General features: G+C 42.5%; 1 protein-coding gene across 2 annotated transcripts in view; it reads right to left on the reverse strand.

Moving 5' to 3' along the window:
* Nucleotides 1–1528: 1528 nt before the first annotated feature.
* CREB3L2 (cAMP responsive element binding protein 3 like 2) overlaps nt 1529–26261 on the reverse strand; it is a 95295-nt gene continuing 70562 nt past the window's right edge. The window contains exons 5-12 of one of the 2 annotated variants that reach the window (XM_073621825.1): nt 23996–24180; nt 21428–21574; nt 19507–19565; nt 18244–18312; nt 16113–16212; nt 5571–5700; nt 4749–4959; nt 1529–3987 (exon numbers count right to left, since the gene is read on the reverse strand). In XM_073621825.1, coding sequence (XP_073477926.1) covers nt 3915–3987; nt 4749–4959; nt 5571–5700; nt 16113–16212; nt 18244–18312; nt 19507–19565; nt 21428–21574; nt 23996–24180 — 974 coding nt within the window. In that variant the 3' untranslated portion in view covers nt 1529–3914. Of the gene's footprint in view, nt 3988–4748; nt 4960–5570; nt 5701–16112; nt 16213–18243; nt 18313–19506; nt 19566–21427; nt 21575–23995; nt 24184–26261 lie in introns of both variants that reach the window. The other variant, XM_073621824.1, reaches the window with a different exon arrangement.

The raw sequence follows: 26261 nt of genomic DNA on the forward strand, positions 1-26261 counted from the left end.
ACTATGCATTGCTATAACATAACAGGGTAATGTGCGTTAAGGCAGGCTGCATGACATTCGGTTTGTGCATTGCCAAGCATTGGGATGATGCACAGTAAAAATGCTCCCTAACATTTTTATATGATTAATTATAACTGCTGTCCCTATTTTAGGTGTTCCAATTTTAAATCTGAACAGCAGGGGGGTAAAAAAACCCCCATAATTTAATGCAATTGTGTATTCATAACAATACAGCCAGTATAAGCACCTGAATTTGACTTCATATCAGCTTTCTGTTATTCCCTACAGAGCAGCCCTCATACTGCCAGTCTAACACAGTAGACAAGATTACAGTAAGGGCCAAGCACAAGGAAGACCTTGACATTGTGGGAACACTTACTTTTTTAGCAAGCAGTATGATGACAGGAAGGTGAAATCAGTGCGTTCTTTATCAGAGAAAGTGGTGTCACAATCTTGGCCGTGCCATGTGGCACAGGTGTGTGAATCAGAAAGTGGCTGCACATAGTCACAAATATTCAGGCTGGTAAATAATTCAATTGTGTATGTAACTACCTGGTGTTCAACTTTAATTTAAATCCAAGAACAAAATGTGATATATTGCACTTTATCAATCCTTTGATGTAGTGGCAGCATTCATTTTTATTTTTTTAGCCCTTTTCTTCTTTTATTTTCACCTGGTGATCCTGGCAGTAACAGACTTCCTGTTCTAGGGTGACAACATTCACTCCCTGTACTATATCTCTGTGTCACCACTAGAACAGGAAGTGTGTTAAAACTACAGAACATCTCTCTCTCTCCTCATCTCTATAACATGGGATGGGGGTAATGATCTAATGTCCTCAGAATTAACAGGGTAAAAATAATACTGTCTAACTACATTTCTGGCAGAATCACTAGGTTTCTTGCTGGACTTGCAGCATTTCTTTTTTTAAAAACAAGGGGAATGTAAATGTATTGCAGAGATGTACTTTAAGAGGATCTTCACCATAGGAACAAAAAATTAAAAGTCAGCAGCTACAAATACTGTAGCTGCTGACTTTTAATAAAGGACACTTACCCGTCAAAGGATCCAGCGCCATCCTCACCCTAGCAGGTTCTTCAAGGCTCCCTGGTGCCAGCATTTTTGTGTGGGAAGCCGGCTGTGACTTTTTGCGGCTTTTTGCTGTGCTCTGTGAATGTTCCTGCAGCCTCCTGGGACCTGTGACGTGTCCCAGAAGCCTGTAGACAAAGGTAGTGGGGTTAAACTTCTGCTAGCATTGCCTAAGAGGGAGCGGGTACCTGGGTTTGACATGTACCCACTCCCCCCCCAAAATAAATTCAGTTTTCAAATGTGATAGGGGGAGGGGGTAGAAAAGCAGAACTTCCACTTTTGGGTGAAGATCCTCTTTAATATATATTTTTAAACTTTGCCCAGGCATACACAAAAATGGGAACACTTTTGATCATAATGGATAGATTTAGAGAGAGTTGAAACACTAATTGAATGTAAACAAAGCACCTTTGCCAAATGAACCACAACAATAACCACTTACGATCATGTATGCAGCTATTTTTTTATTTAGGTTTTTCCATTTTACGTTTTATAAAAAATATTATACCAAAACAGAGAAGCAAAAAAAACGAAAACAAAACAGACAAGGAACAACAATGTAACCCCTTTACAGCGCCAGATACAAGATGTATAGTCCATTGTATTAAAGTAGTAAAATTGTACAGAACTGCCAAATGCCGACATGGAAAATGAAAAAAGGTGAGGAATCTTTCCTACTAAAAGGACGATCTATGAAATAAAGCAGTGCCAAGAGCAACGATGTGTAGAAATAAATAGTAACCAATTATATTCCAGTAAGAATGAATGGATCACAAAGTGGATTGAGCCTCCCAACCCACCCATAAATGATTAATTTATCCATATGCACAATGTAGGATATTCCCACACGCACAGTTCCCATAAGGCTGCAGTAATTAAGCCAACCAGAAGTCATTGTCACATACTTTTAGGTGGCATCTTGGCCTTACAACATGGCAAATGGAGAACTTCCAGAACCGTTGGGACTTGATAAGCAACTTTTGATTTGGTTGCTGTGGGTTCTTACACTTCACATGTTGCCTTATCACATAAGTGTCATGTTTTCTAGCTGTAATAGATCATAAATTACAGAATTCTCAGCAAGCCACTGGCCAGCCACTAGCTTGCAAAGTGTCATGGAATTTTGACCAAAACTAGGCAACTGCATCTCTTTTTTTAGATGGATCAGAAAGTTTAATGTTCTGATATTCTGACGCTGAGCTAGTTAAAAGGTGTCTGTTATAGAAAGATAGCAGGGCCTGTTATTCTCACAGGGACTTTATGATAAAGGGAAAATAGCAAATATAACTAATAAATACTATTTACAACAGCAGGAGGGACATTTAATTGGCTGCGTGGAGAGGAACAGGACTTTAGGGGCATGACTGTTTAAAACAAATAGTATGAATTGTTTAAGGACTACTAGAGCATCCAAAATTGATACTTTTCTTCAATTTCATTTTGCAAAAAGAGTCTCAGTACTCCTATTGCTTCTTTGTGTGAACAATAAATGTAAAATTATACACAAATAGTAAGCGACCATTATAATGACCATGACATGAGGGTGAAGCTGGGACCCCACATGCAGAGATGTCACAAGCGAAAGGTTAATAAGACTCAACCCACTGAAAAATCAATTCTGTTTCCATAGAAGTGTATTAACAGCAGGGCTATCAATGCCTACAAAGAGTAAGAAGACAAGTAAAACAATAGCCAGGGCTGTTCAGAAGGATCAGGATTTAAGGCACTGAGAGACACAGGGCAAGACGTCGTTGATGTGGGACCTGAGACACATTGGAGTAATGGCTATGGAACTACTATTCCCCATATCACATGGACATGTAGTTCCATATCAGCTGGAAAGGCACTGCTTCCATACAACTACCTGTAGATTATTACAATCTATAAACTCTGGATTTTAACATCTTCCTGTTTTGGGCTGTACATTTAAAGGACAAATCCAGTCATATAAAATACTCATCAGCGTGCATAATATCAGGTGTAATGAACTTGCCATTCCTCTTTTTGAATTGTGAGCTGCAGAAGCAGTCCCCTATTGCACAAAATTTAAAATGTAGCTCTCCTAAGCTGAAACAAAGTTTTTACTTTTTAAAAAGGGAGAAGGATTGCCATTTGGCTGGGATTGTATTAAAGGCTGTTATGCTGTCTGAAAACTTGTCTGAGACAGGCTATAGTTCCTCCTGTAGTCCCATAATTTCCAATTTTTCATTTTTATGTCCTCCAGTCAATGCATTGAAAAAAAAAATAAAAACACTATTCGCCTTGCATATTTGGATTACATTTTGCACTCAGCTTGGAGTTTTCCCTATAAATTTTAGGAATTCTGTTTTTGTGTCATCTACTCCCTTCTATATTCCTTTTGTGATTGTTTCCCAGTCTTTATATAAGGCAACATCATTATATAAAATATATATCTCATTTCATAGTCTTATCTTATAGTTAATTATCTGGCTTTGAAATATCCAGGTTGCCTCAGCTTGTCTTTATTCCATTTTTGGAGGGGAAAACTGAACTGGCATGGGATATATAATTTATTAACATGTAAATGTCTTTCTCCTGAGTCCTTTAAAAAAAAAGGACCACTGAAATGGTTCTACTTTGAGAATTTTGCTGGAGGCATACAGAAGGTCCAGAGGTACCTTGCAAAGTCTTGCTTGCTACGATCGTAGATTATCTGCCAATGTCAGGTCTGGGTCCCGACCTATGTCACCCGTCAAGCGGGGTTTAGTCCAAAAAGGCTGAGTCTGTGTGGGAACTTGAGGGGTGACTGCAAGTGTTTGGGAAGAGGGGTTTGTGGAAAGAGAAGGTGGATAAGGATCATCCATTAGGAAGTAGCATTCACTCGCCTGTCGAGTTCTATCACTTTCGTTTCATTCTTTCCAAAATCCGAAGTATACCTGAAAGAAAGAAAAGAAGGATCATTCACTGAACCCTTTAAACAGAATCCTTATGTTGGACTGGACTGAGTTTTCATTCTGCATATGCCAATTACCTGGTATGGACAAAAGTTCAATTAGACAAAAATGTTCCAAATTGATGTGCTGGCTAATCTTAATGACCAAAATCTATTGAGCTTTTTGTAAAACCTTCTACATCATCTTTACTATTCCTAATGCCACCCACTTGCAAGGGGCTAAGATTTTGGTTTGACAGCCTGCCAACTGGCATTTTCAGAAGAAGATCTTAAAATAGGCAACTGCACTGGACTGACTCACTCAGTTGAGGGTCTGTGAGTAGGTGACGGTGGGGGGCGGGATAGGAGAGTTCATTCCCGATGATTCTGGCCCAGCTTAATAGAGGGGTGGTGATGAGCCCTTTTGAGGGGCTTGGGCTGCTACCTCTGGATACAGCCTCAAGGCCGTTTCTGCGTATACTTGTAGGGGTAGGTAAAAGGAGCGCCCAATATCCAATTAGAAGCAAAATGAAGGTGAATATATATAGTCGTTTTATTGAAAGTAGCAAAAAATATTTTCAGAAGAAGGTAATCAATGACAGCCCTCATCTAGTAGCAGTTGGCAGGTCCACGCCAGCTGCGGTAAACACAGTCAATTCCAGTGGGGCTTGGAAGAGGTCTATGCCCCCTAAAACCTCTGCATAAAATGAAGGCAATCCATACAGCTAGTATAAAGAGTCTGTAGGTGTTCCCAGCTATTCTCACCTGTGCCGTACTATTCCATCTCGACTGTCATTGGACAGGGTGTACGATTTCTCCTGGGATCGGTTGATCTCCTCTATTGCTGCTTTGTGATGCTGAGAGATGATCTCTGCACCTCTGTCCCAGGTATCATGTGAATCAACGGTCACTGCAGAGCTGTGCAGCTCTTCCCAGCCATGATGCTCCTCGAAGATCAGGAGACTTCTAGAACGCACTAAGACAACAAGAAGTCCATAAGTAACCTGTACTGAAAGTATCTTGCCATGTTCCTACACATTAACCATTTCATGACCATCAATCCCTAGATGCCTAGACCAAAGTTTAGCAGCTTTGGTTAGCTTGACTATAAGGCCTTGTGTCAGTGGGAGATAGCCTGTTAGACTAAAGACATATTTGGCTTTTATTTTGTACACTGTTTTAATAAATTCTCTTGGCTCTTATTTTTAAACTTAAGCGGCTGATCGTTAAAAATGTTCTTTTTCAATGCAATTTACACCAAACAGCTTATAATAATTTAATAGCTTTTTCAAATACATTTTTATAGTGTGTACACCAGTTTAACAGCTACAGCCTGCCGTCTGCTGCTGCCAATGTGCCTCTTTCTTTCTATGCAGGGCACAATGACAACTGAGCTGGAGGGTTTATTTTGTAAACTAACCCATGTGATTTTCATTGGGAACAAGTGGTAGAGTTCTTCCTAGTGGTGCAAAACCAGAGCTGTCAGTTAAAGCACATTATGGGCAGGAGGAGCTCACTTGGAACACCTTGCAAGGGAATGTTAATGTAGGGATTGCAGGGGGAAAGAGGTTATTAGGTCCGACATACCTATTGATGCTGCATATGATTCTGGTGCTGAATGTCTGCTTGGTTCCTGCACTGTCTTGGTGGCTGATGGGTAGGGGTCAAAGGTCTGTGTGAAACTTCCAAATATGATTGCAAAGCACAAAACCACCACCTGAGGGAACACAGGAGAAAGACTTAAAGCAAGTTGTATATAGTTTTCGTCACACTCAGTATAATGCAACCCCTTAACCATTCCTAGGTGAAATCACTAAAGCAGCCACTTTAAGAACCAACCTTTCAATGCTCTGGTGACATCCCCAAAGTAGCTCTTTTGAGACCTGGACCATTATTATCATACGCTAAGCCTATTAATCCATTAGTGTATGTCTGAGCAAAATAAAAATAAAATCACATCTCTGTAATACATACACATTCCCCATGCTTAATGTCTCCTAAAGAGCACTGCAAGTACAGAAAAATACCTGTTGATTCTTCCTGAAATCCAGTGAGCTCTCAATTTCCTATCTGAAGTGACAAAGATGCCTCTGCTGCACTAAAATCCCAAGCAGTGTTGTCAGCGATTCCCAGTTCTCCTCTGCTGGACAAAAAAACACCTTCCCTTTCCTCATTTCTATTACACATGGGGGATGTTCTGCAGGCCATCAGGAGAGGGCTGGCAACACTGCTTAGGATTCCAGTGCAGCAGAGGCATTTGTCAGTCACTACAGGAAGTTAGGGGCACACTGGATTTCTGGCAGAACAACAGGTGTTTTTCTATACTTGCAGAGACAAAACAAGGGGAAATGTGCATGTACTGTAGACATGAACCAAATATACATTTCTAATTTTGCCCTGACATATACTTTAAGTGACCCCTTCCTTTGCCCATGAAGGCCAAAGTAAGAGGATCACTTAGGCCCCTTTCACACTGAGACGGTTTGCAGGCATTATTGCGCTAAAAATAGCACCTGCAAACCACCCCTAAACAGCCTCCGCTGTTTGTTCAGTGTGAAAGCCCGAGGGCTTTCACACTGAAGCGGTGCGCTGGCAGGAGAAGAAAAAAATCTCCTGTCAGCCGCATCTTTGGAGTGGTGAAGGAGCGGTGTATTCACCGCTCCTAAACCGCTCCTGCCCATTGAAATCAATGGGACAGCGCGGCTATACCGCGGTAATACCGCGGCTATGGCCGCGCTATACGAGGGGTTTTAACCCTTTTTCGGCCGCCAGCGGGGGAGGTTAAAACCGCACCGCTAGCGGCCAAATACCGCGGTAAAACAGCGCTAAAAATAGCGCTGTTTTAACGCCGATGCCCCCTACCGCCCCAGTGTGAAAGGGGCCTTAACACCCCCACCTCCCTCTTCAGCAGCATATATTCGCCTTTCCTCACTCCTATGCTGCTGTTTTCTCACATTGGGCCTAGAGAAAGTCTTGTGTAACCTCCAAACTTCTTTGTCGAAGCTTACTCAATTAGGCGGCACTAAATGCTCTCACGTGGGAGAAGGTGAGTGAATCACATGCTAACCTTTAGGCCTTGTTTAGAAGGAACCAGTCTTTATCATCCCTATGAAAAGCGATCCACAGTAGATAAGGGACGGTCAGGTGATACAAAAGGTAATAACTGTGGGGGATAAGCTGATGGAGAAAATAAAAGTACAGCTGCTGGGCGGGAGCAGATAAGGCTTCTCTAAAGAGAGGGATTTTCAGGGATCACCTAAAAGTGTAGGAGACAGTAGGACAAATGGAGGTAGAGAGTTCCAGAGGATGGGAGAGGCTCTTGGGAAGTCCTGGAGGCGAGACTTTGAGGAGGTGATGAAGGAGCTAGAGCAGGAGGTTGTGGAAAGAACAAAGAGCAATTTTGTTGATATTTTGAGACGAGATTAGTGTAGCTGGGTGCAGAGTTGTAGATGGCTTTGTAAGTTGTTGTTTGTGTTTTTAATTTTATTCGATGGGTGAGCAGAAACCAATGAAGGGATTGGCAGAGAGGGGTAGCAGACACTGAACGACATGTGTAAGAACCCCCTCTTACCGCATGTTATCTATTAGATGGGTGATTGGGAGGTGGTAAAACTGTAGTTCAACTGCCCGTTTTTACTGCCCCCTTGCTGTCCATGTAAATGAGGACTTACTGGGAAGTTCTAGGTATTTCATATTGGCTTGAAGTGGTTGTAAACCCTCACATGTACCTAGTGAAGTGAATAGCCTCAGATGATACACAGAGATGAAACAAATTCTCCTACATAAGTTTTATTTGTATATCTGCAGCCTTCCCCTTTCTACACCCTTTCAAAAGTGTAGATCGTGTTAAAAATATTTCTTCATCTTTCAGCAGTATTTAGGGTAGGGTGGAGAGACTGCATTTACACTGTGTGAGAGCTGATTGGAGGAAGGGGACTTCTCCCTCCACATAGGCAGAGGAACGTAGGAACATGCAGAGCTGTTGTCTGAATAGACACGCTCAGTGCTTATCTACCTCTAAGCTCCCTCCCCGACACAAGTTTTCAGCTACTGTTATCTCATGCGTCGGAGAACTTGTCAGAAGTGGCTCATGCTGATAACAGAGGAATGAAGCACCAGAGAGAAATTACACTTAGAGCTTTGGAGAGAGACAAGTAAACACTACAGATATTCGTGCTTAGTTCAAATTTCATGAATGAGGTTTACAACCACTTCAAACGGGCAGAGGAAGAGCAAGGGAAAAGTGGTTGATCTCCTGCTGGGAAGGGTTTAGTTAGTTGACTATTTTACTTTTCTTTGGGTAAACAAAAGGAGCACTTAAAGTAGCAACTTCAAGGGATAAATGGATAGCCTGCAAACCTTTTATTCTCCAGACGCTGTGATACAAAATGGTCACCGCCGCTTTGTGTTTACGAGAGGAGGACTTCACCAAGGACGTGTTCTAATTATGGTGTGACTAAGCACAATGAAACCATGACCTGGGAAGATCTAGTTTCGTTATATTTAGAAAGGTTTAGATTAATGGATAAACTGTGTAATAGATGCCACAGGGAGAAAAGGAACGTAAATAGATCCTTTAAACAAAGCAAAGGTTAAAATGGCTCAGTTGTTCCATTCAGGCTATTCTAGGTACTCTCAAGAAGATGAAACATACCCACAAATGTGAGTCAATCTGGCTGAAACACAACGATGGACAATTTAAAAAAATGCAGGAAGCGTGGCTCAAATGTAACCAATGAGATTCCACTTAGAAAAAAAAAACGACAGCTGGAGTCGACTTCCTTTCACCAGCACAGACACTTTCATCTAGTTTACAAAGGTTAGCTCCTACACTGTACAACCTGTAATCCAGAATATCCAAAGGAACCCAAAACAAAAATTGAATATATTTCACTTCACCAGTCTTTAGATTTTGTGCTGCAATAGTAACTGTTTATCTTGCCAGAATTCCTTGTGACTTTCTGTGAGCTAAACTAATACATCAATCTTTTTCCAGCTTCCTTCTGTGAGCTACAAGAGAAGGCCTTCCTATGTAATGGACATGCAATGTGGAAGAGAGGCTAGTAGTCCGTGTCAAGCGAGCAATCTAGAGACAAAAATGGTCTCCCTTCACAGATACAGTGCAGTGAGTAAGCATTGTCATCCTAGGACAGGAAGAGCTAGGCACAGCAGAATTACCAGATGGATATCATTGAAATAAGGTGGGTAGAACAGAACATAAATGTCCCATGTAATGACTTATCTTTACTCACTGCAGCTTTTGGGAAGAGAGAAAATATTAAGTGCAGGGGGATGAGAATTTGTGAAGTACCAGGAAGTACAATACTCCTGGTCACAATGGTGGAAACGTACAAGTACGAGTCATGAAATGCTGGGTTCCAGCATAGTCCAAGTTTCATTAGAAAACTTTTTTTTTTAATTCATGCTGGATGTGTTTAATTATGAAGGCCTATGAGAAATACAATATCTCACAAAAGTGAGTACACCCCTCACATTTTTGTAAATATTTTATTATATCTTTTCATGTGACAACACTGAAGAAATTACACTTTGCTATAATGTAAAGTAGTGAGTGTACAGCTTGTATAACAGTGTATACAGTCATGTCCATAAATATTGGGACATCGACACAATTCTAATCTTTTTGGATCTATACACCACCGCAATGGAATTGGAATGAAACAAACATGATGTGCTTTAACTGCAGACTTTCAGCTTTAATTTGAGGGTATTTACATCCAAATCAGGTGAATGGTGTAGGAATTACAACAGTTTGTATATGTGCCTCCCACTTTTTAAGGGACCAAAAGTAATGGGACAATTGGCTTCTCAGCTGTTCCATGGCCAGGTGTGTGTTATTCCCTTATTATCCCATTTATAAGGAGCAGATAAAAGGTCCAGAGTTTATTTCAAGTGTGCTATTTGCATTTGGAATCTGTTGCTGTCAACTCTCAATATGAGATACAAAGAGCTGTCACTATTTGTGAAGCAAGCCATCATTAGGCTGAAAAAACAAAACAAACCCATCAGAGAGATAGCAAAAACATTAGGTGTGGCCAAATCAACTGTTTGGAACATCCTTAAAAAGAAAGAACGCACCGGTGAGCTCAGAAACACCAAAAGACCCGGAAGACCACGGAAAACAACTGTGGTGGATGATCGAAGAATTCTTTCCCTGGTGAAGAAAACACCCTTCACAATAGTTGGCCAGATCAAGAACACTCTCCAGGAGGTAGGTGTATGTGTGTCAAAGTCAACAATCAAGAGAAGACTTCACCAGAGTGAATACAGAGGGTTCACCACAAGATGTAAACCATTGGTGAGCCTCAAAAACAGGAAGGCCAGATTAGAGTTTGCCAAACAACATCTAAAAAAGCCCTCACAGTTCTGGAACAACATCCTATGGACAGATGAGACCAAGATCACTTTGTACCAGAGTGATGGGAAGAGAAGAGTATGGAGAAGGAAAGGAACTGCTCATGATCCAAAGCATACCACCTCATCAGTGAAGCATGGTGGTGGTAGTGTCATGGCGTGGGCATGTATGGCTGCCAACGGAACTGGTTCTCTTGTATTTATTGATGATGCGACTGCTGACAAAAGCAGCAGGATGAATTCTGAAGTGTTTCGGGCAATATTATCTGCTCATAATCAGCAAAATGCTTCAGAACTCATTGGACGACGCTTCACAGTGCAGATGGACAGTGATCCGAAGCATACTGCGAAAGCAACCAAAGAGTTTTTTAAGGGAAAGAAGTGGAATGTTATGCAATGGCCAAGTCAATCACCTGACCTGAATACGATTAAGCATGCATTTCACTTACTGAAGACAAAACTGAAGGGAAAATGCCCCAAGAACAAGCAGGAACTGAAGACAGATGCAGTAGAGGCCTGGCAGAGCATCACCAGGGATGAAACCCAGCGTCTGGTGATGTCTATGCATTCCAGACTTCAGGCTGTAATTGACTGCAAAGGATTTGCAACCAAGTATTAAACAGTGAAAGTTTGATTGATGATTGTTAATCTGGCCCATTACTTTTGGTCCCTTAAAAAGTGGGGGGCACATATACAAAACTGTTGTAATTCCTACACCGTTCACCTGATTTGGATGTAAATACCCTCAAATTAAAGCTGAAAGTCTGCAGTTAAAGCACATCTTGTTTGTTTCATTTCAAATCCATTGCGGTGGTGTATAGAGCCAAAAAGATTAGAATTGTGTCGATGTCTCAATATTTATGGACCGGACTGTATTTGCTGTCCCCTCAAAATAACTCAACACACAGCCATTAATATATAATCTGCTGGCAACAAAAGTGAGTACACCCCTAAGTGAAAATGTCCAAGTTGGGCCCAAAGTGTCAATATTTTGTGTGGCCACCATTATTCTCCAGCACTGCCTTAACCCTCTTGGGCATGAAGTGCACCAGAGCTTCACAGGTTACCACTGGAGTCCTCTTCGAGACATCACGGATCTGGTGGATGGCAGAGACCTTGCGCTCTTCCACCTTCCGTTTGAGGATGCCCCACAGATGCTCAATAGGGTTTAGGTCTGGATACATGCTTGGCCAGTCCATCACCTTTACCCTCAGCTTCTTTAGCAAGGCAGTGGTCCTCTTGGAGGTGTGTTTTGGGGTTGTTATCATGTTGGAATACTGAGCTGAGGCCCAGTCTCCAATGGGAGGGGATCATGCTCTGCCTCAGTATGTCACAGTACATGTTGGCATTCATGGTTCCCTCAATGAACTGTAGCTCCCCAGTGCCGGCAGCACTCACGCAGGCCCAGACTATGACACTCCCACCACCATGCTTGATTGTAGGCAAGACACACTTGTCTTTGCACTCCTCACCTGGTTGCCGCCACACACGCTTGACACCATCTGATCCAAATAAGTTTATCTTGGTCTCATCAGACCACAGGACATGGTTCCAGTAATCCATGTTCTAAGTCTGCTTGTCTTTAGCAAACTGTTTGTGGGCTTTCTTGTGCATCATCTTTAGAAGAGGCTTCCTTCTGGGACGACAGCCATGCAGACCAATTTGATGCAGTGTGCGGCATATGATCTGAGCACTGACTGGCTGACCCCCCCACTACATAAAAACCTCTGCAGCAATGCTGGCAGCACTCATATGTCTATTTCCCAAAGACAACCTCTGGATATGACGCTGAGCACGTGCACTCAACTTCTTTGGTCGACCATGCTAAGGTCTGTTCTGAGTGGAACCTGTCCTGTTATACCGCTGTATGGTCTTGGCCACCGTGCTTCAGCTCAGTTTCAGGGTCTTGGCAATCTTCTTATAGCCTAGGCCATCTTTATGTAGAGCAACAATACTTTTTTTCAGATCCTCAGAGAGTTCTTTGCCATGAGGTGCCATGTTGAACTTCCAGTGACCAGTATGAGAGAGTGAGAGCAATAACACCAAATTTAACACACCTGCTCCCCATTCACACCTGAGACCTGGCTAATTGGACCCAATTTGTACATTTTCACTTTTGTTGCCAGCGATTTAGACATTAATGGCTGTGTGTGGAGTTATTTTGAGGGGACAGCAAATGTACACTGTTTTACATGCTGAACACTCACTACTTTACATTGTAGCAAAGTGTAATTTCTTCAGTGTTACATAGTTACATAGTAGGTGAGGTTGAAAAAAGACACAAGTCCATCAAGTCCAACCCATGTGTGTGATTATATGTCAGTATTACATTGTAGTTGCTACATGAAAAGATATAATAAAATATTTACAAAAATGTGAGGGGTGTACTCACTTTTGTGAGATACTGTACATCAGCCTGGAAAATGTTAAAGACTTTGATCTCATTTATATTGGATTTAAAATTAAAAAAATGGACTGTGAGTGCACCATCTCTCTTCTATTTCTCTATAGCATAGGGCTGCAAATTAAATGCATCTAAACCCTAGAACAATATATTGAAGCTTACCAGTCCTTAAATGTGGTGGCAGTATTGGTTTTTCTTTTTTAGGCTAGGTTCACACTAGAACACGGTGCGGGAAACCCACAATGTGTGCACATTTCCCCCACTGCATTCAAAACGCACTTACAGTGAGGGAAAAAAGTATTTGATTCCCTGCTGATTTTGTGCGTTTACCCACTGACAAAGAAATGACCAGTCTATAATTTTAATGGTAGGTTTATTTTAACAGTGAGAGAAAGAATAACAAATGCATTTAAAAAAAGTTGACAATTGATTTGCATTTTAATGAGTGAAATAAGTATTTGACCCCTTCGCAAAACATGACTTAGTACTTGGTGGCAAAACCCTTGTTGGCAGTCACAGAGGTCAGACGTTTCTTTTAGTTGGCCACCAGGTTTATACACATCTCAGGAGGGATTTTGTCCCACTCCTCTTTGCAGATCCTCTCTTAGAGCCCTTGCACACTGGGGCGGTTTGCAGGCGCTATTGCGTCCTGCACTGTCAGAACGCCATTCTTGGACACACTATCCTGCACGGGGGCCCCCACCAAACTGGACCCTGCCGGCCTTTCTGGGCCGGTCTTCATACCCTACACATTGCGGGCTTAGTATCATACTAATACCCCCGGCAGACAACACCTTAGTCTTGGGGACAGTATATTCACCAGGAGTTGGGCCCACCCCAGACTGGAGCCTTCCAGGACTTTTCTACCTTGGTGGTGTTTGGGACGCCCTTTGTTGGGGATTGCGCTCCCGGGCTTACGTGCCTCGGGTGGGTATACAGGCCTCGCGGTCTTGCGGACCAGGAGCAGGACCTACGTCCGATGGTGTCACGTCCCCCCCCCCTTCTTCCCTTTTTTATGGATGCAGCATTAGATACATGCCTCTTTAGCATTACTACATGACACATCTGTCTGTTTGCTGATTCCAATCTGATACCCCTGAGGAAGAGCATATGCTCGAAACGCGTCGGGTACTCCCCGCATATGTATTGTATATGTATTGGAGTTCTAGGATTGTGAATTAATCCATACATGTTTTGTATTGCTGATTTCTGTATGTATCACGTTTGCTGCACATTTACCCCCTGTACCATAGATGTACTATAAGATTTATACGTTCATTAAATATTTTTTCATACAACCCCTACTACTCTCCATACTTCTTATGACCCATAAGTAGGTGTTCCCTCTAAAAGTCCCCATAGAGGATCAATTTTCCACAAAGCAAGTTTTACCTTGGGATGTGGGTCCACCTACTTTTAGACCAACCCAGCACCAACCCCTGTGTTATTCCTTGCGCTAATAATAGCGCCTGCAAACCGCCCCGAAAGTGCCGCTGCTGTCATCCCAGTGTGAAAGCCCCGAGGGCTTGCACACTGGAGCGATGCGCTGGCAGGACGGTAAAAAAAGTCCTGTCAGCAGCATCTTCGGAGCGGTGAAGGAGCGGTGTGTATACCGCTCCTTTACCGCTCCTGCCCATTGAAATCAATGGGACGGCGCGGCTATACCGCCGGCAATGCGCCTCTGCAGAGGCGCTTTGCGGTGGTATTTAACCCTTTCTCGGCCGCTAGCAGGGGGTAAAACCGCCCCGCTAGCGGCCACATACCGACGGTAAAACGCCGCTAATAATAGCGGCGTTTTACCGCCGACGCCGCCCCCCGCCCCAGTGTGCAAGGGCTCTAAGTCAATAAGGTTTTGAGGCTGACGTTTGATAACTCGAACATTCAGCTCCCTCCACATATTTTCTATGCAATTAAGGTCTGGAGACTGGCTAGGCCACTCCATGAAGTTAATAAGCTTATTCTTGAGCCACTCCTTTGTTGCCTTAGCTGTGTTTTTTGGGTCATTGTCATGCTGGAATAACCATGCACGACCCATTTTCAATGCCCTGGCTGAGGGAAGGAGGCTCTCAACCAAATTTGACAGTACATGGCCCTGTCCATCGTCCCTTTGATGTGGTGAAGTTGTCTTGTCCCCCTACCAGAAAAACACCCCAAAGCATAATGTTTCCACCTTCATGTTTGACGGTGTTCTTTGGGTCATAGGCAGCATTCCTCCTCCTCCAAACATGGCGAGTTCGGTTGATGCCAAAGAGCTTGATCTTGGTCTCATCTAATCACAACACTTTCACCCAGTTCTCCTCTGAATCATTCAGATGTTCATTAGCAGACTTCAGACGGGCCTTTACATGTGCTTTCTTGAACAGGGGGACCTTGCGGGCGCTGCAGGATTTCAGTCTTTCACAGCGTAGTGTGTTACCAATTGTTTTCTTGGTGACCATGGTCCCAGCTCCATTGAGATCAATGACAAGATTCTCCCGTGTAGTTCTGGGCTGATTCCTCACTGTTCTCATAATCATTGAAACTCCACAATGTGAGCTCTTGCATGGAGCCCCAGACTGAGGGCGATTGACAGTTATTTTGTGTTTCTTCCATTTGCGAATAATCGCACCAACTGTTGTCACCCTCTCACCAAGCTGCTTGATGAAGGTCTTGTAGCCCATTCCAGCCTTGTGTAGGTCCACAATCTTGTCCCTGACATCCTTGGACAGCTCTTTGGTCTTGGACATGGTGGAGAGATTGGAACTTGATTGATTGCTTCTGTGGACAGGTGTATAGAAGACACCTGGGAGCCAGAAATCTTGTGGATTGATGGTGGATCAAATACTTATTTCACTCATTAAAATGCAAATCAATTTATAATTTTTTTTTTTAATGCATTTTTCTGGATATTTTTGTTGTTATTCTGTCTCTCACTGTTAAAATAAACCTACCATTAAAATTATAGACTGATCATTTCTTTGACAGTGGGCAAACGTACAAAATCAGCAGAGGATCAAATACTTTTTTGCCATCCATCTAGTTCAAATTCATTTTTTGCAAGTCCATCTAGTTCAACCAATGAGTCACTGAGCTGTAATCTGCAACAGGTGTCAATATATATTGAACAGACATAATAAAACACTTTCATTAATAGAGCAAAAGTGAGAAAATAAAAAAGCTCATCATTACAGATTACATCTTTAAATGGATATTAAATATTAATAGAATATTAAATTATAAACGACCAACAAAAGCTGAGTTTTCCTTTAAACAGAAATTGGCAACATTACGAACACTTAAGGCGTCATGGAAAGGAGGCAGAGTGAATTTAGACTGCAATTCATACAGTGGGTGTCAGGACTGATACTCACCATAAGACAGGTGCCAGTTTGGGTGCTCGCTGCTTTGTATGAGCGGTTAACTTTTCCGGCCACCATGGCCTGGAGACGCTGCAGCTGCTGCAAGAGGGTCCTGAGGAAGAAAGATAACATGGAGGAGAATTAAAAGGCATGTCAGGTATGAAAACAAGTTTTAGTTACCGAGGGGCTTATTGCTAAACTCAGCAAAACTATTTCATCACTATTAGGGTACTTGCGCACAGTACTGATGTTTGAACATCAGTAATCCTGGCCAAAATTTATTGCATTTATTTTATGTGCATTTGCACATACGCACGTACACAAGTAAAATAAATTCTAGCTCTCAGAATGGAATTTTAACCTCTTCAGATGAACAATTTATAGACGTAGTTGCGTATTTGCTCGTATATGCTCATACGCACATAAAATATGGATCGATAACTTCGATTTCTGTATCTGTATTTTTTTCCTACTTATAGGACTACCTCAATATCAGCTTGCGCGCTTGCAACTCATCCAAAACACGGTGGCAAGACTGTTAACAGGAAAAAAAACCTGGGAATCCATCTCCCCTTCCCTGAGGAGCCTACATTGGCTAACCGTAAAGAATCAAATCACTTTCAAGACCCTCTGCTTCACCCACAAATGTATACAAGGAATTGCTCCTCAATACTTATGCGAGAAAATAAAGCGCTACACACCCAATCGCAGTCTTCGATCTTCTAACCAAAAACTCCTCCTTATTCCAAAAACCCGCTACAAACTCAAGACTTACCTCTTCTAAGAAGCTGGACAACACAGGACGGATCTAGTGCCTTGAGGCAATTTAGTTCGCATTTGCAGCGCTATACAAATCATTCATTTATTCATTCATTCATTCATCTATGCACAGCACATATTTATGCACATTGTTAAAAACAACAGGCTGCATTTAGATCAGTTAAAGAAAAAGCCTGTTAGCCTAAAAGCGCTGCGTTTTTAGGCAGCAGTTTGCAAAAGGGCTTATACACAATTTAAATATTATCCAACAGTTAGTCCAGTACATTAGAAAATAAAGGGAGACAGTACAGTTACAACTCAGGAGGGTTAGGCACACCTTGCTTGTGAAAGTTTACAATGTAGTAATGATACTGAAGTGTCCAAAGATGGCGGATAGCAGACAGACAGCAGAGAACAATGGTGCAACATGTCCAAACTATGCCCAATAAAGCAGTGGCGTCACAAGCACATCAAAGTTAGGCAGCCGAGGCGCCAAGACGAAATTGGTTGTCGCCATTGCGACCTGGTGCCTGGGGTTTGTCGAGCCCTGGTACTGCGTTACATGTGCTGCATTAGGGTAGCCCTTCTAATCAATTTGCTGCCAACACACCTAAACGCCCCCTGTGTGATACAGCTCACTGCAACAGGTTGTCTTAGTGTATTGTGGTGCTATTCAAAATGAATAGAACTTCAGCAAATGTAACATGAGTTTCCGCATGCTACTACACCCCATACATGTAATGGGTCTGAAGGGCCTGTATACAGTATGGCTCTACACTGAACTTTTCAGCCAACTGGCAGGAGACAGTTTAGCTTTAGACCAAATAATCTACAGCTTTGGGGTTGCCTCTCTTTAGCTTTTCCAAGCAAAATGCTGCCTATGCAGATACTCTGAGTTAAATGCTCTACTAAGCCAAATCTGTAATCTAATCTTAAAAGTAAATTCCAAAAACTACAGCACAATAGCTTCAGAATACCAAGAACTATAGTTTAGACACTAGGGGGCACCACTGCACCATAAAAACATCAGCTGTGCACAATGTACAGACAGGGACCTATTTTTTTCAAAATACTTTTAACTGTTAACTATAAATGCATGAAGCTGGCCATACACTATACAATTTTCTTTATAATTACCTTCAACTCTGTAGTGCAAGGGTCTGCCTGATTGTATACAAATTGAAAGTGTTTAGATTGGACCTCTTATTATATGGTTTTGATTAATCTAAAGGAAAATTGTACAAGAAAATAGTATAATTTACGGCCATCCTTACTCATGTTACACATAATACCACCCAATCCGAAATTGGTTGGTAGTGCAGCAATAGGGACACAGAATTCTACCCTCACGATAATTATTAGAGAAAAGGAAGTGTCATCTTACCTGTTAGCGGTTTCTAGAACTTCCACTTTCTTACGCAAATCACTGTTTTCTGAAGAACAATTCTCCACCCTAAGAACACAGCATAGAGATCTGGTTAGTGAGTTGAGTTGGGAATTTTCTCTGGTTTTGTCTTTCATGCGTTTGCCCTTCCATGTGCTCCTTGCTGTGAAGGCCAGTTATAGGTTGGGGCAGGGGCCATTTCTTTGTTACTGGTATAAATTTGGTCAGGAGACACACTGGGCACCTTTGCTGCCATTGTGCTATGTGCTGGGTGACTAGTGTGCTCCCTGTGCATTTAAGGAGGACTGGGCTAGCTACAGGCCCATCTGCCCCTAATCTATCCATTGGAATGCATGTGCTCCCACTGTGGAGACGCTCTGAAATTCAGTAGTGTTAGGACTGCAAGCAATACACAGAGTGCCGTGAAGAGGACTTGCAGCTTAGGTATGTGCTTGCAAATGTGTGCTAACTAAACCCCTGTTTTTAACGCAGCCTGTTGGACAGGTTAATTTGGTTGGTAAGCAGACTGGTTGGTGATTTGAGATGGGAATTTTCTCTAGTTTTGTCTTTCATGCGTTTGCCCTTCCATGTTCTCCTTTCTGTGAAGGCCAGTTGGTGGGGCAGGGGGCCATCTCTTTGTTAATAGAGATCAGTCAGACTAAACCCAGGGGGAGATACATTATGGGTCCTAATGATGTCATAAAAGCTTAAAGTAGCAGACTTGCTGCAGCAGCTGATCGAAATAAGTGTTTCAACAGTCTCATTCGAAAGAAGTCGATCTACCAATCATGATTGATCCTGCTTAACAAAGAGGGCAACACACACAGATCGAAATTTAGATGGTCACGGTTGAACCCGCTGAATTTCAATCTGTGTGTACTCAGCTTAATGGTAGAGAGATGACAACACTGCCTCTGCTGCACTGAAATCCAAGGCAGTGCTGTCAACCCTGCTTAAGTTCTCCCTGCTGCACTAAAAAACACCCCCTTTGTGTTATGGAGGTGAGGAGAGGGGAGAGATGTTCTGCAGTTCTGCATGGGCTAAAAATGTTGCTTGGGAGGTGTTATTAGCTGCCTATAGGAAGTTAGGAGCTCACTGGATTTTAGCAGGTATTTTTCTTTACTTGCATTATTTTATAACGAAACAAAACATGATGAAATGTGCAGTTATTGCAGACATGTACTAAATTGTGTTTTTTTTTAATTTTGCCCAGATGTAAACTTTCTAAACTTGATATAGTACAAATCACTGCGATCCAATTACCTCTTCTCCAAGCTGTCCATGTATTCTTTTTTCTTTCTCCGACTTTCCTGGGCTGAGATCTGCAGAGATGAACATGTTAGGGTATTTGACTAGCAGTAATATTAGACACAGACTTTGTGACTTCCATTAAATACAAATGACTTCCTTGATATCTTCAAACATCTCTAATAAACCCAAAAACCTGTGAATGGAATTGAGAGGTTTCATTTCTCTGATACTTCAACATAAATTCTGGTGGCATAACACAATTTGAAACCCAATGAGCTTTCCAAACACCACTTTCGGCTAACAACTCAGATTTTCAGCCACTATACAAACCATAGCTAGAGCAAGGCTGTAGGATTCGCTCTCCCTGGTGGCAGTACAATCCAAGATCCATCGGATGCTCATCCACGACAAACTGACTGCTAAAATTACTGATACAATGCATAGCTTTCATAATACCTGGGGACGGTGGATTTCACACTTTAGGCCACCGGAATATGACCACCGCTTACTAGACTTATGAGTAATGGACCCACCCACCCATCACTGAGTTATGGTCCTCATCCCCCCCCCCCCCCCCCGGGATGCTCCTCTCCAGAATCCCACCACTCCCCCCCCCCCCCCCCCCCCCCCCCGTTCCTCTTCTTCACTTCCATTCACTACTTCAGTATATCCTCTATGATCCTCATTTGAAGCTCCGTTAGAGCCTGAGATGCTACATTACTTTCTTTCCAGTATGCTCAAATTTCCTAGGTACATTGCATGGCTGGTTTGCATGCCAGGCTAATGTCATTGTTATCTTCTGATTGTTCTGGATTTACTGCTTTTAAAATCAATAAAAACTGATATATTTTTTTTTTTTTTTATAAAAAAAAAAAAAAAAAGACTAAGAAAAAATGGTATTTATATCGCCTTTTCTTTAAAAATGCATGCAGGGAGTGTCCGAGCGATGGATAGGTAAGAACAGCGGGTTTGTGTTCCCTTTCCACATACTTAAAGATTAGAATGGGGTTTAAAGCGTATCTAAGCCAAAAAAAATAAAAATGTGATATATTGCAGGTTACCAGTAAGGTAAAAATGTAAAGTGATAATATATAAATAAGACACACACAAAAAAAGCACCAAATAAAATAAACCACCCTAAATACAGCTCCTCTGTTGCAACAAGCAACATTTGATGATTTTCCAGAAGCATGTTACTTAATAGTAGACGTCAGTGCTAATAAGATTAAATCTGCTCCCACCCAATTCTAAGCCCTATACTAATTATCCTGTAATGGAAAGATGTCTATACTTACCTTATTCTGAGGGAGGTCTGGTCTGGTCACCTGATCAGCTCCCACTGCCGGCTTCAGGCGGGAAGAGGGACAGCAGACAACGGATGCCCCACAGTAAGTCTATGGGTCCCCGCCTAAGCACTGCAGTCTTTGTCGCCGCTCTATCCTCTCCCCTGAAGCCAGCTGCTGGGGAGATCACGTGACCGGACCAGAGCGCCCTTAGATAAGGTAAGTAAACATATCTTACATGTACAGGATAGATAGTATAGGGCTTAGAGTGGCGGTGGGAGCATGTTGAGGCTTACATAGCATTAAGGGGGAATATATCTTTTAATAAAAAATAAAAAAAAGGAGGAACACAAAACGTTAATGGACAAATGGAAAGCTCACATAGCCATAAGCAGTATAGCATACAGATGAATTATCAGGGTGGTAACATAGTTGACAACAAAGCAGTTATGTAGCAAACAAAACAACTGAAGCCATGAGACCAAAAAAGAAAAACAAATGCCATTGACTATCACAAATGAGCAGATACTGCCAAGACACATAGGCTTATATGGTATTAGCCTGGAATTCTACATTAGCAGCCTCTGCTCAGGCAAAAGAAAACACATTTGCTAAAAAATTCAATTTACAAAATTTGTGACTTCACTGACCTTATTCTTAATCTTCCGGCGGATTTTCTTCAGAGCTTTTTCTTCAGCCTTGGTGAGGGGCAGTTTGGTAGGGATGGGGTATCCCTCAGCTATAAGGGTCCTCTTCTCTTCCTCAGTGAGCATTAGAGGCCCTGTTCCTTGAAGCTTCTGCAGAGAGTTAGAATAAAATGTATTAGAAGGAAACTAATATAAAATGATTACAGAGTTCTTTATATATAGATTCATTTTATTGCAATGAAATGAGGTTTGCGAAAGACCCACGAGGGAGACCCCTCAAGAAATTTCTTAACTTATTAAGTCGGAGGAAACTTTGAGAAAATGGACTGCAGTATGGGCTAGGAAGATGTGTTTATGGACACCACCATTATGAAAGGTACCGTAATTCATGCACACTACATAGCATTATTTTTTAGGTTTGGATAGAGTATGGAGGAGTCAAAACCCCTACTAAATTATTTTTGTGGTCTGTGTCCTGCTGAGGAGATTTTTCCCTCACTTCCTGTCCCAGAGACGCAACAGAAAATAAGAAGAAATCTCCAAAAATGAATTTCTGACTAAGTTGCAGGATTTTTTCTTGCCTCCTGCTCTAATGGCAACTTAAAAATGTTTGGATTTTATCCCACCTGTCTCTGTGGAACTGGTGACCAGGACAGATGGAGAAGGTGAATCTTCCCCCAGCGGGCACGCAATAAAAACTTGATATAGGGTCCAAACCTTCTTCACTCTATCCAAAACCAGCTGCGAGCAGATGTTTAGGCCAGGCCCATCATTGTAGCTGTTAGTAAGCAGCTGCATATTCATGTGCCCACTTCAGCACATTTTTCCGCAGGCACTGGAGCACGTACTTTATATATTACAAAATACAAAAATGCGCTGCATAAATGTATGCCCTGGCATGGGTAAGTGCTACACATGAGGGCATGGATTTATACACCTTGGACATTAATGGGTTAAAGTGACGTGATTTATGCAATATATAGGGAAACTCTGGAAAGACAGCTCTGTGGCAGGCTCTGCTGGGCCTTGTTGTTCCTCCACAGCTAGAGGCATATTTGATAATGTCTGGTTTATGATGGCTGAAGCTCTGCAGGGAGAAAATGCTAACATGCCCAGCCGCTCATGTAAGTGTGAGTCACTGATGAATAGGACAATTGTGTTCTCAGAATCAGTATGGGGGAGAATACGCTGTACATTGAGTCATCAAATGACCATTAGCTTCCTACTGCCAGTTTTCTACTGCAAGCTTTTTTTCCCCCCAGAGCTCTGTATAACACAGTCTAGTGTTGACTGAAATCTCCATCCTGGGCATTCTCTCTCAAGGATCTCTGCAACCTGATATTAGCTTGGATAAATCCACTATTATTATTTGTCTCCATCATGCCAACATATTCCGTGCTGCTTTGAAGAGAATGACAATGAAGTATATGCTACAGGAGGTCATACAATTTACACAGGGTTGGTTTACTAAATGATTACAGACTGTTCACTTCACATAGTGAATGTTCAATAAGCTTATTCAATAAGATGAAACTGTGTTCATTTCAGTCATCTGATTACTTTTTCATTTCCCTTGCAGAAGATTGGGCTTTCAAAGTGAACAGGGCTTCACCTTATTTACGAAACTAAGTGAACTTTCACTTTGCTAAGTGAACATCTGGGTTTCTTTAGTAAAGAAAATTGCCACATTTTATCATGCAAATGTCTTTCTTTAGCTCAAGTCCAGTAACTTTGTCTGGACTGATGATGTCATTAATCTGCTGCAAGCCAGAGAAAGCATTTTCTCAGTCTCCTCTTCCCCAAAGATCAGTCTGCAACGTTGTAACATTGAGAGGTTGAAGCATGGGCTTATCCATGCCAGACATTTGTGAACACAGCCAAGGACTGCACAATCAACAGGTTTTATAAGACTATGGGGGGGGGGTTTACTAAAACTGGTGCACACCGAATCTGGTGTAGCTGTGCCCAGTAACCAATCGGCTTCTAACTTCAGCTTGTTCAATTAAGCTTTACAAATAAAACCTGAAAGCTGATTGGTTACTAGGCACAGCTGCACCAGATTCTGTGTGCAACAGTTTTAGTAAATCCCCCCCCCCCCATGTCATATCTGAGCTGGAATCTCAGTCCAAGAAGTAGATGATGACCCTGAATGATGCCTGAACAAAAATGGTTCTGCCCTTCTGGACAAAAAGGCATTGTTACTGTGATCTCCGTGAAAGGGAATAAACACCTGGAAGTGTCACACTTACATAAGAATCATGAAAATGATATATGATTTTAAGTTCACTTCAACACCACATTGCAGGCTCAGCAGTGCAGGGCATACAGTACTATCTTTTGGAAAATGATACCCATGATTTACAGTTTTGTTGCACATAATACACATGTTAAGGATTGCAAATTACATTTACATAACCTATTTCCACCACCCTGATACTAAAGGAACCATAAAAAAACATGCTCCTAACATCAGCCTTCTTTACAGTACTGTGATACATAACTGGCCCATACAACCTGCTGAAGATATTTGTGTACTATACACTGCAAAGAAAATAAATGTTAAATACTTACATGTGGAGCAGTCAGAAGGGGGGAATTTGAAAGTGCCGAGGGGCTGCGAGCTGTCACTTTGCTCCCGGACTGTGATTGGACAGGACTGGAAGGTGGGAGGGACCGGCTGGGGCTCTGGCCTCCTTCAGAATCACTCCCATGGCTGCTGGGAGGAGTAGGGGGCAGCTGCAATGTGTCTGATGATGCCTCTAAAAGAGCAAAATATTTTTTAATGGCAACAGTTAAACTGTAGTGGCATAACAATTTACACAATAGCCCTGGTGGCTGCTATGGGGCCTGGACTAGGAATGGGCCCCATTATGGAGATGTTATGGAAAATTTACCGGAAAGCTTCTGTTATAAAAGAGTTGCAGTCAAACCTTAAGACTCCATTCACACCTCACAGATGTGACAAAGCACCCACGCATTCCCAAAAATCGCGTTTAGGGCAGGGCATTCATTTCAGTTAATGAAATGCACAAAAAAGTCCCTGACATTTTAAAACTTGTGTCTCACCAATTGCAGTACCATGCGCTTTGGAATGCGAGTTAGCAAGATGAATGGGGATGCTACTACAGAGATTTTCACTAGCTTCTGGATCCTGTGCCAAGTGGCTGTCCTGTTACATTCCAAACACAGGAAGTTGGCTGCTGAGAGACTGCTTTGAATTTTTTCAAGGAATGCAAAGTGTTCTCTGATTGGATGAGGTAGAAAGCCAGGGTGGGGACATAAGGTGGAAAGGCAGGGTGGTGGCATGAGGTAGAAAAGTAGGGTAGTGCCATGATGTGGAAGGGCAGGGTGGTGCCATGAGGTAGAAAGGTAGTGTGGTGCCATGAGGTGGAAAGGCAGGGTGGTGCCATGAGGTAGAAAGGTAGGGTGGTGCCATGAGGTAGAAAGGTAGGGTGGTGACATGAGTTGGAAAGGCAGGGTGGTGGCATGAGGTGGAAAGGCAGGGTGGTGGCATGAGGTGGAAAGGCAGGGTGGTGACATGAGGTGGAAAGGCAGGGTGGTGACATGAGGTGGAAAGGCAGGGTGGTGACATGAGGTGGAAAGGCAGGGTGGTGACATTAGGTGGAAAGGTAGGGTGGTGACATGAGGTGGAAAGGTAGGGTGGTGACATGAGTTGGAAAGGCAGGGTGGTGACATGAGGTGGAAAGGCAGGGTGGTGACATGAGGTGGAAAGGCAGGGTGGTGACATGAGGTGGAAAGGTAGGGTGGTGACATGAGTTGGAAAGGCAGGGTGGTGGCATGAGGTGGAAAGGCAGGGTGGTGGCATGAGGTGGAAAGGCAGGTTGGTGGCATGAGGTAGAAAGGCAGGGTGGTGACATGAGGTGGAAAGGTAGGGTGGTGACATGAGTTGGAAAGGCAGGGTGGTGACATGAGGTGGAAAGGCAGGGTGGTGGCATGAGGTAGAAAGGCAGGGTGGTGACATGAGGTGGACAGGCAGGGTGGTGACATGAGGTGGAAAGGTAGGGTGGTGGCATGAGGTGGAAAGACAGGGTGGTGACATGAGGTGGAAAGGCAGGGTGGTGACATGAGGTGGAAAGGTAGGGTGGTGACATGAGGTAAAAAGGCAGGGTGGTGACATCACACTCTCTACCTTCGTCCAATCAGAGAATGGTTTGGCTTCATTGAGAAAATGTCTGTGTCCAGCGGCTGACCTCCTGTATTCAGTAAGCACTTGTGTCAACTACAGCTATTTCCAGCTTCTAGAGGGATCCCACAGGTAAGGTATATGCATAGTTACATAGGTCCAACCCGAACTGATATAACAATTTAAAAATATCCATACCTTAAATTCTTCTTTAACTAACAATAATTTCCTAGCAGGAAAAAAATGTATCTTCAATACTAATCTTTTAGTTTTACTTGTCCCTGCAGCCTGATTAAAAATTAAACTGCAAGTGATACCGAATTTACTGATAAACAGGAGTTTTAGACACTCTTCCAGCCTTGAAGCCATTTCTTTATACCACATTCTACTGCAGCAGCAGCTCCAGGCCACCATTGGTGGGAGCACCTCCTTGCAATGTACTTTTTTGTTAGAAGGATGTATAATCAAGTACAAATAAAGAATTAAAAATAAGTGATGATAGTGCACTTATTATTACCTTAATAATACCAATGGATGCTTGTGTATTGGAGAGCTCTAGCTCGGTCTCTGTCAGCTCTACAGAGAGACCACTGCTTCCACACAGAGAGCAAGGGACCTTCTCTACAGAATGCTGGTTTGGACAGGCGTTTCTACTCAGTTGTGACTGTTTTCTAAAGAAAACAAACTGTATAG

Source organism: Aquarana catesbeiana, linkage group LG03 (assembly GCF_042186555.1).
Source record: "Aquarana catesbeiana isolate 2022-GZ linkage group LG03, ASM4218655v1, whole genome shotgun sequence".
NCBI lineage: Eukaryota > Metazoa > Chordata > Amphibia > Anura > Ranidae > Aquarana > Aquarana catesbeiana.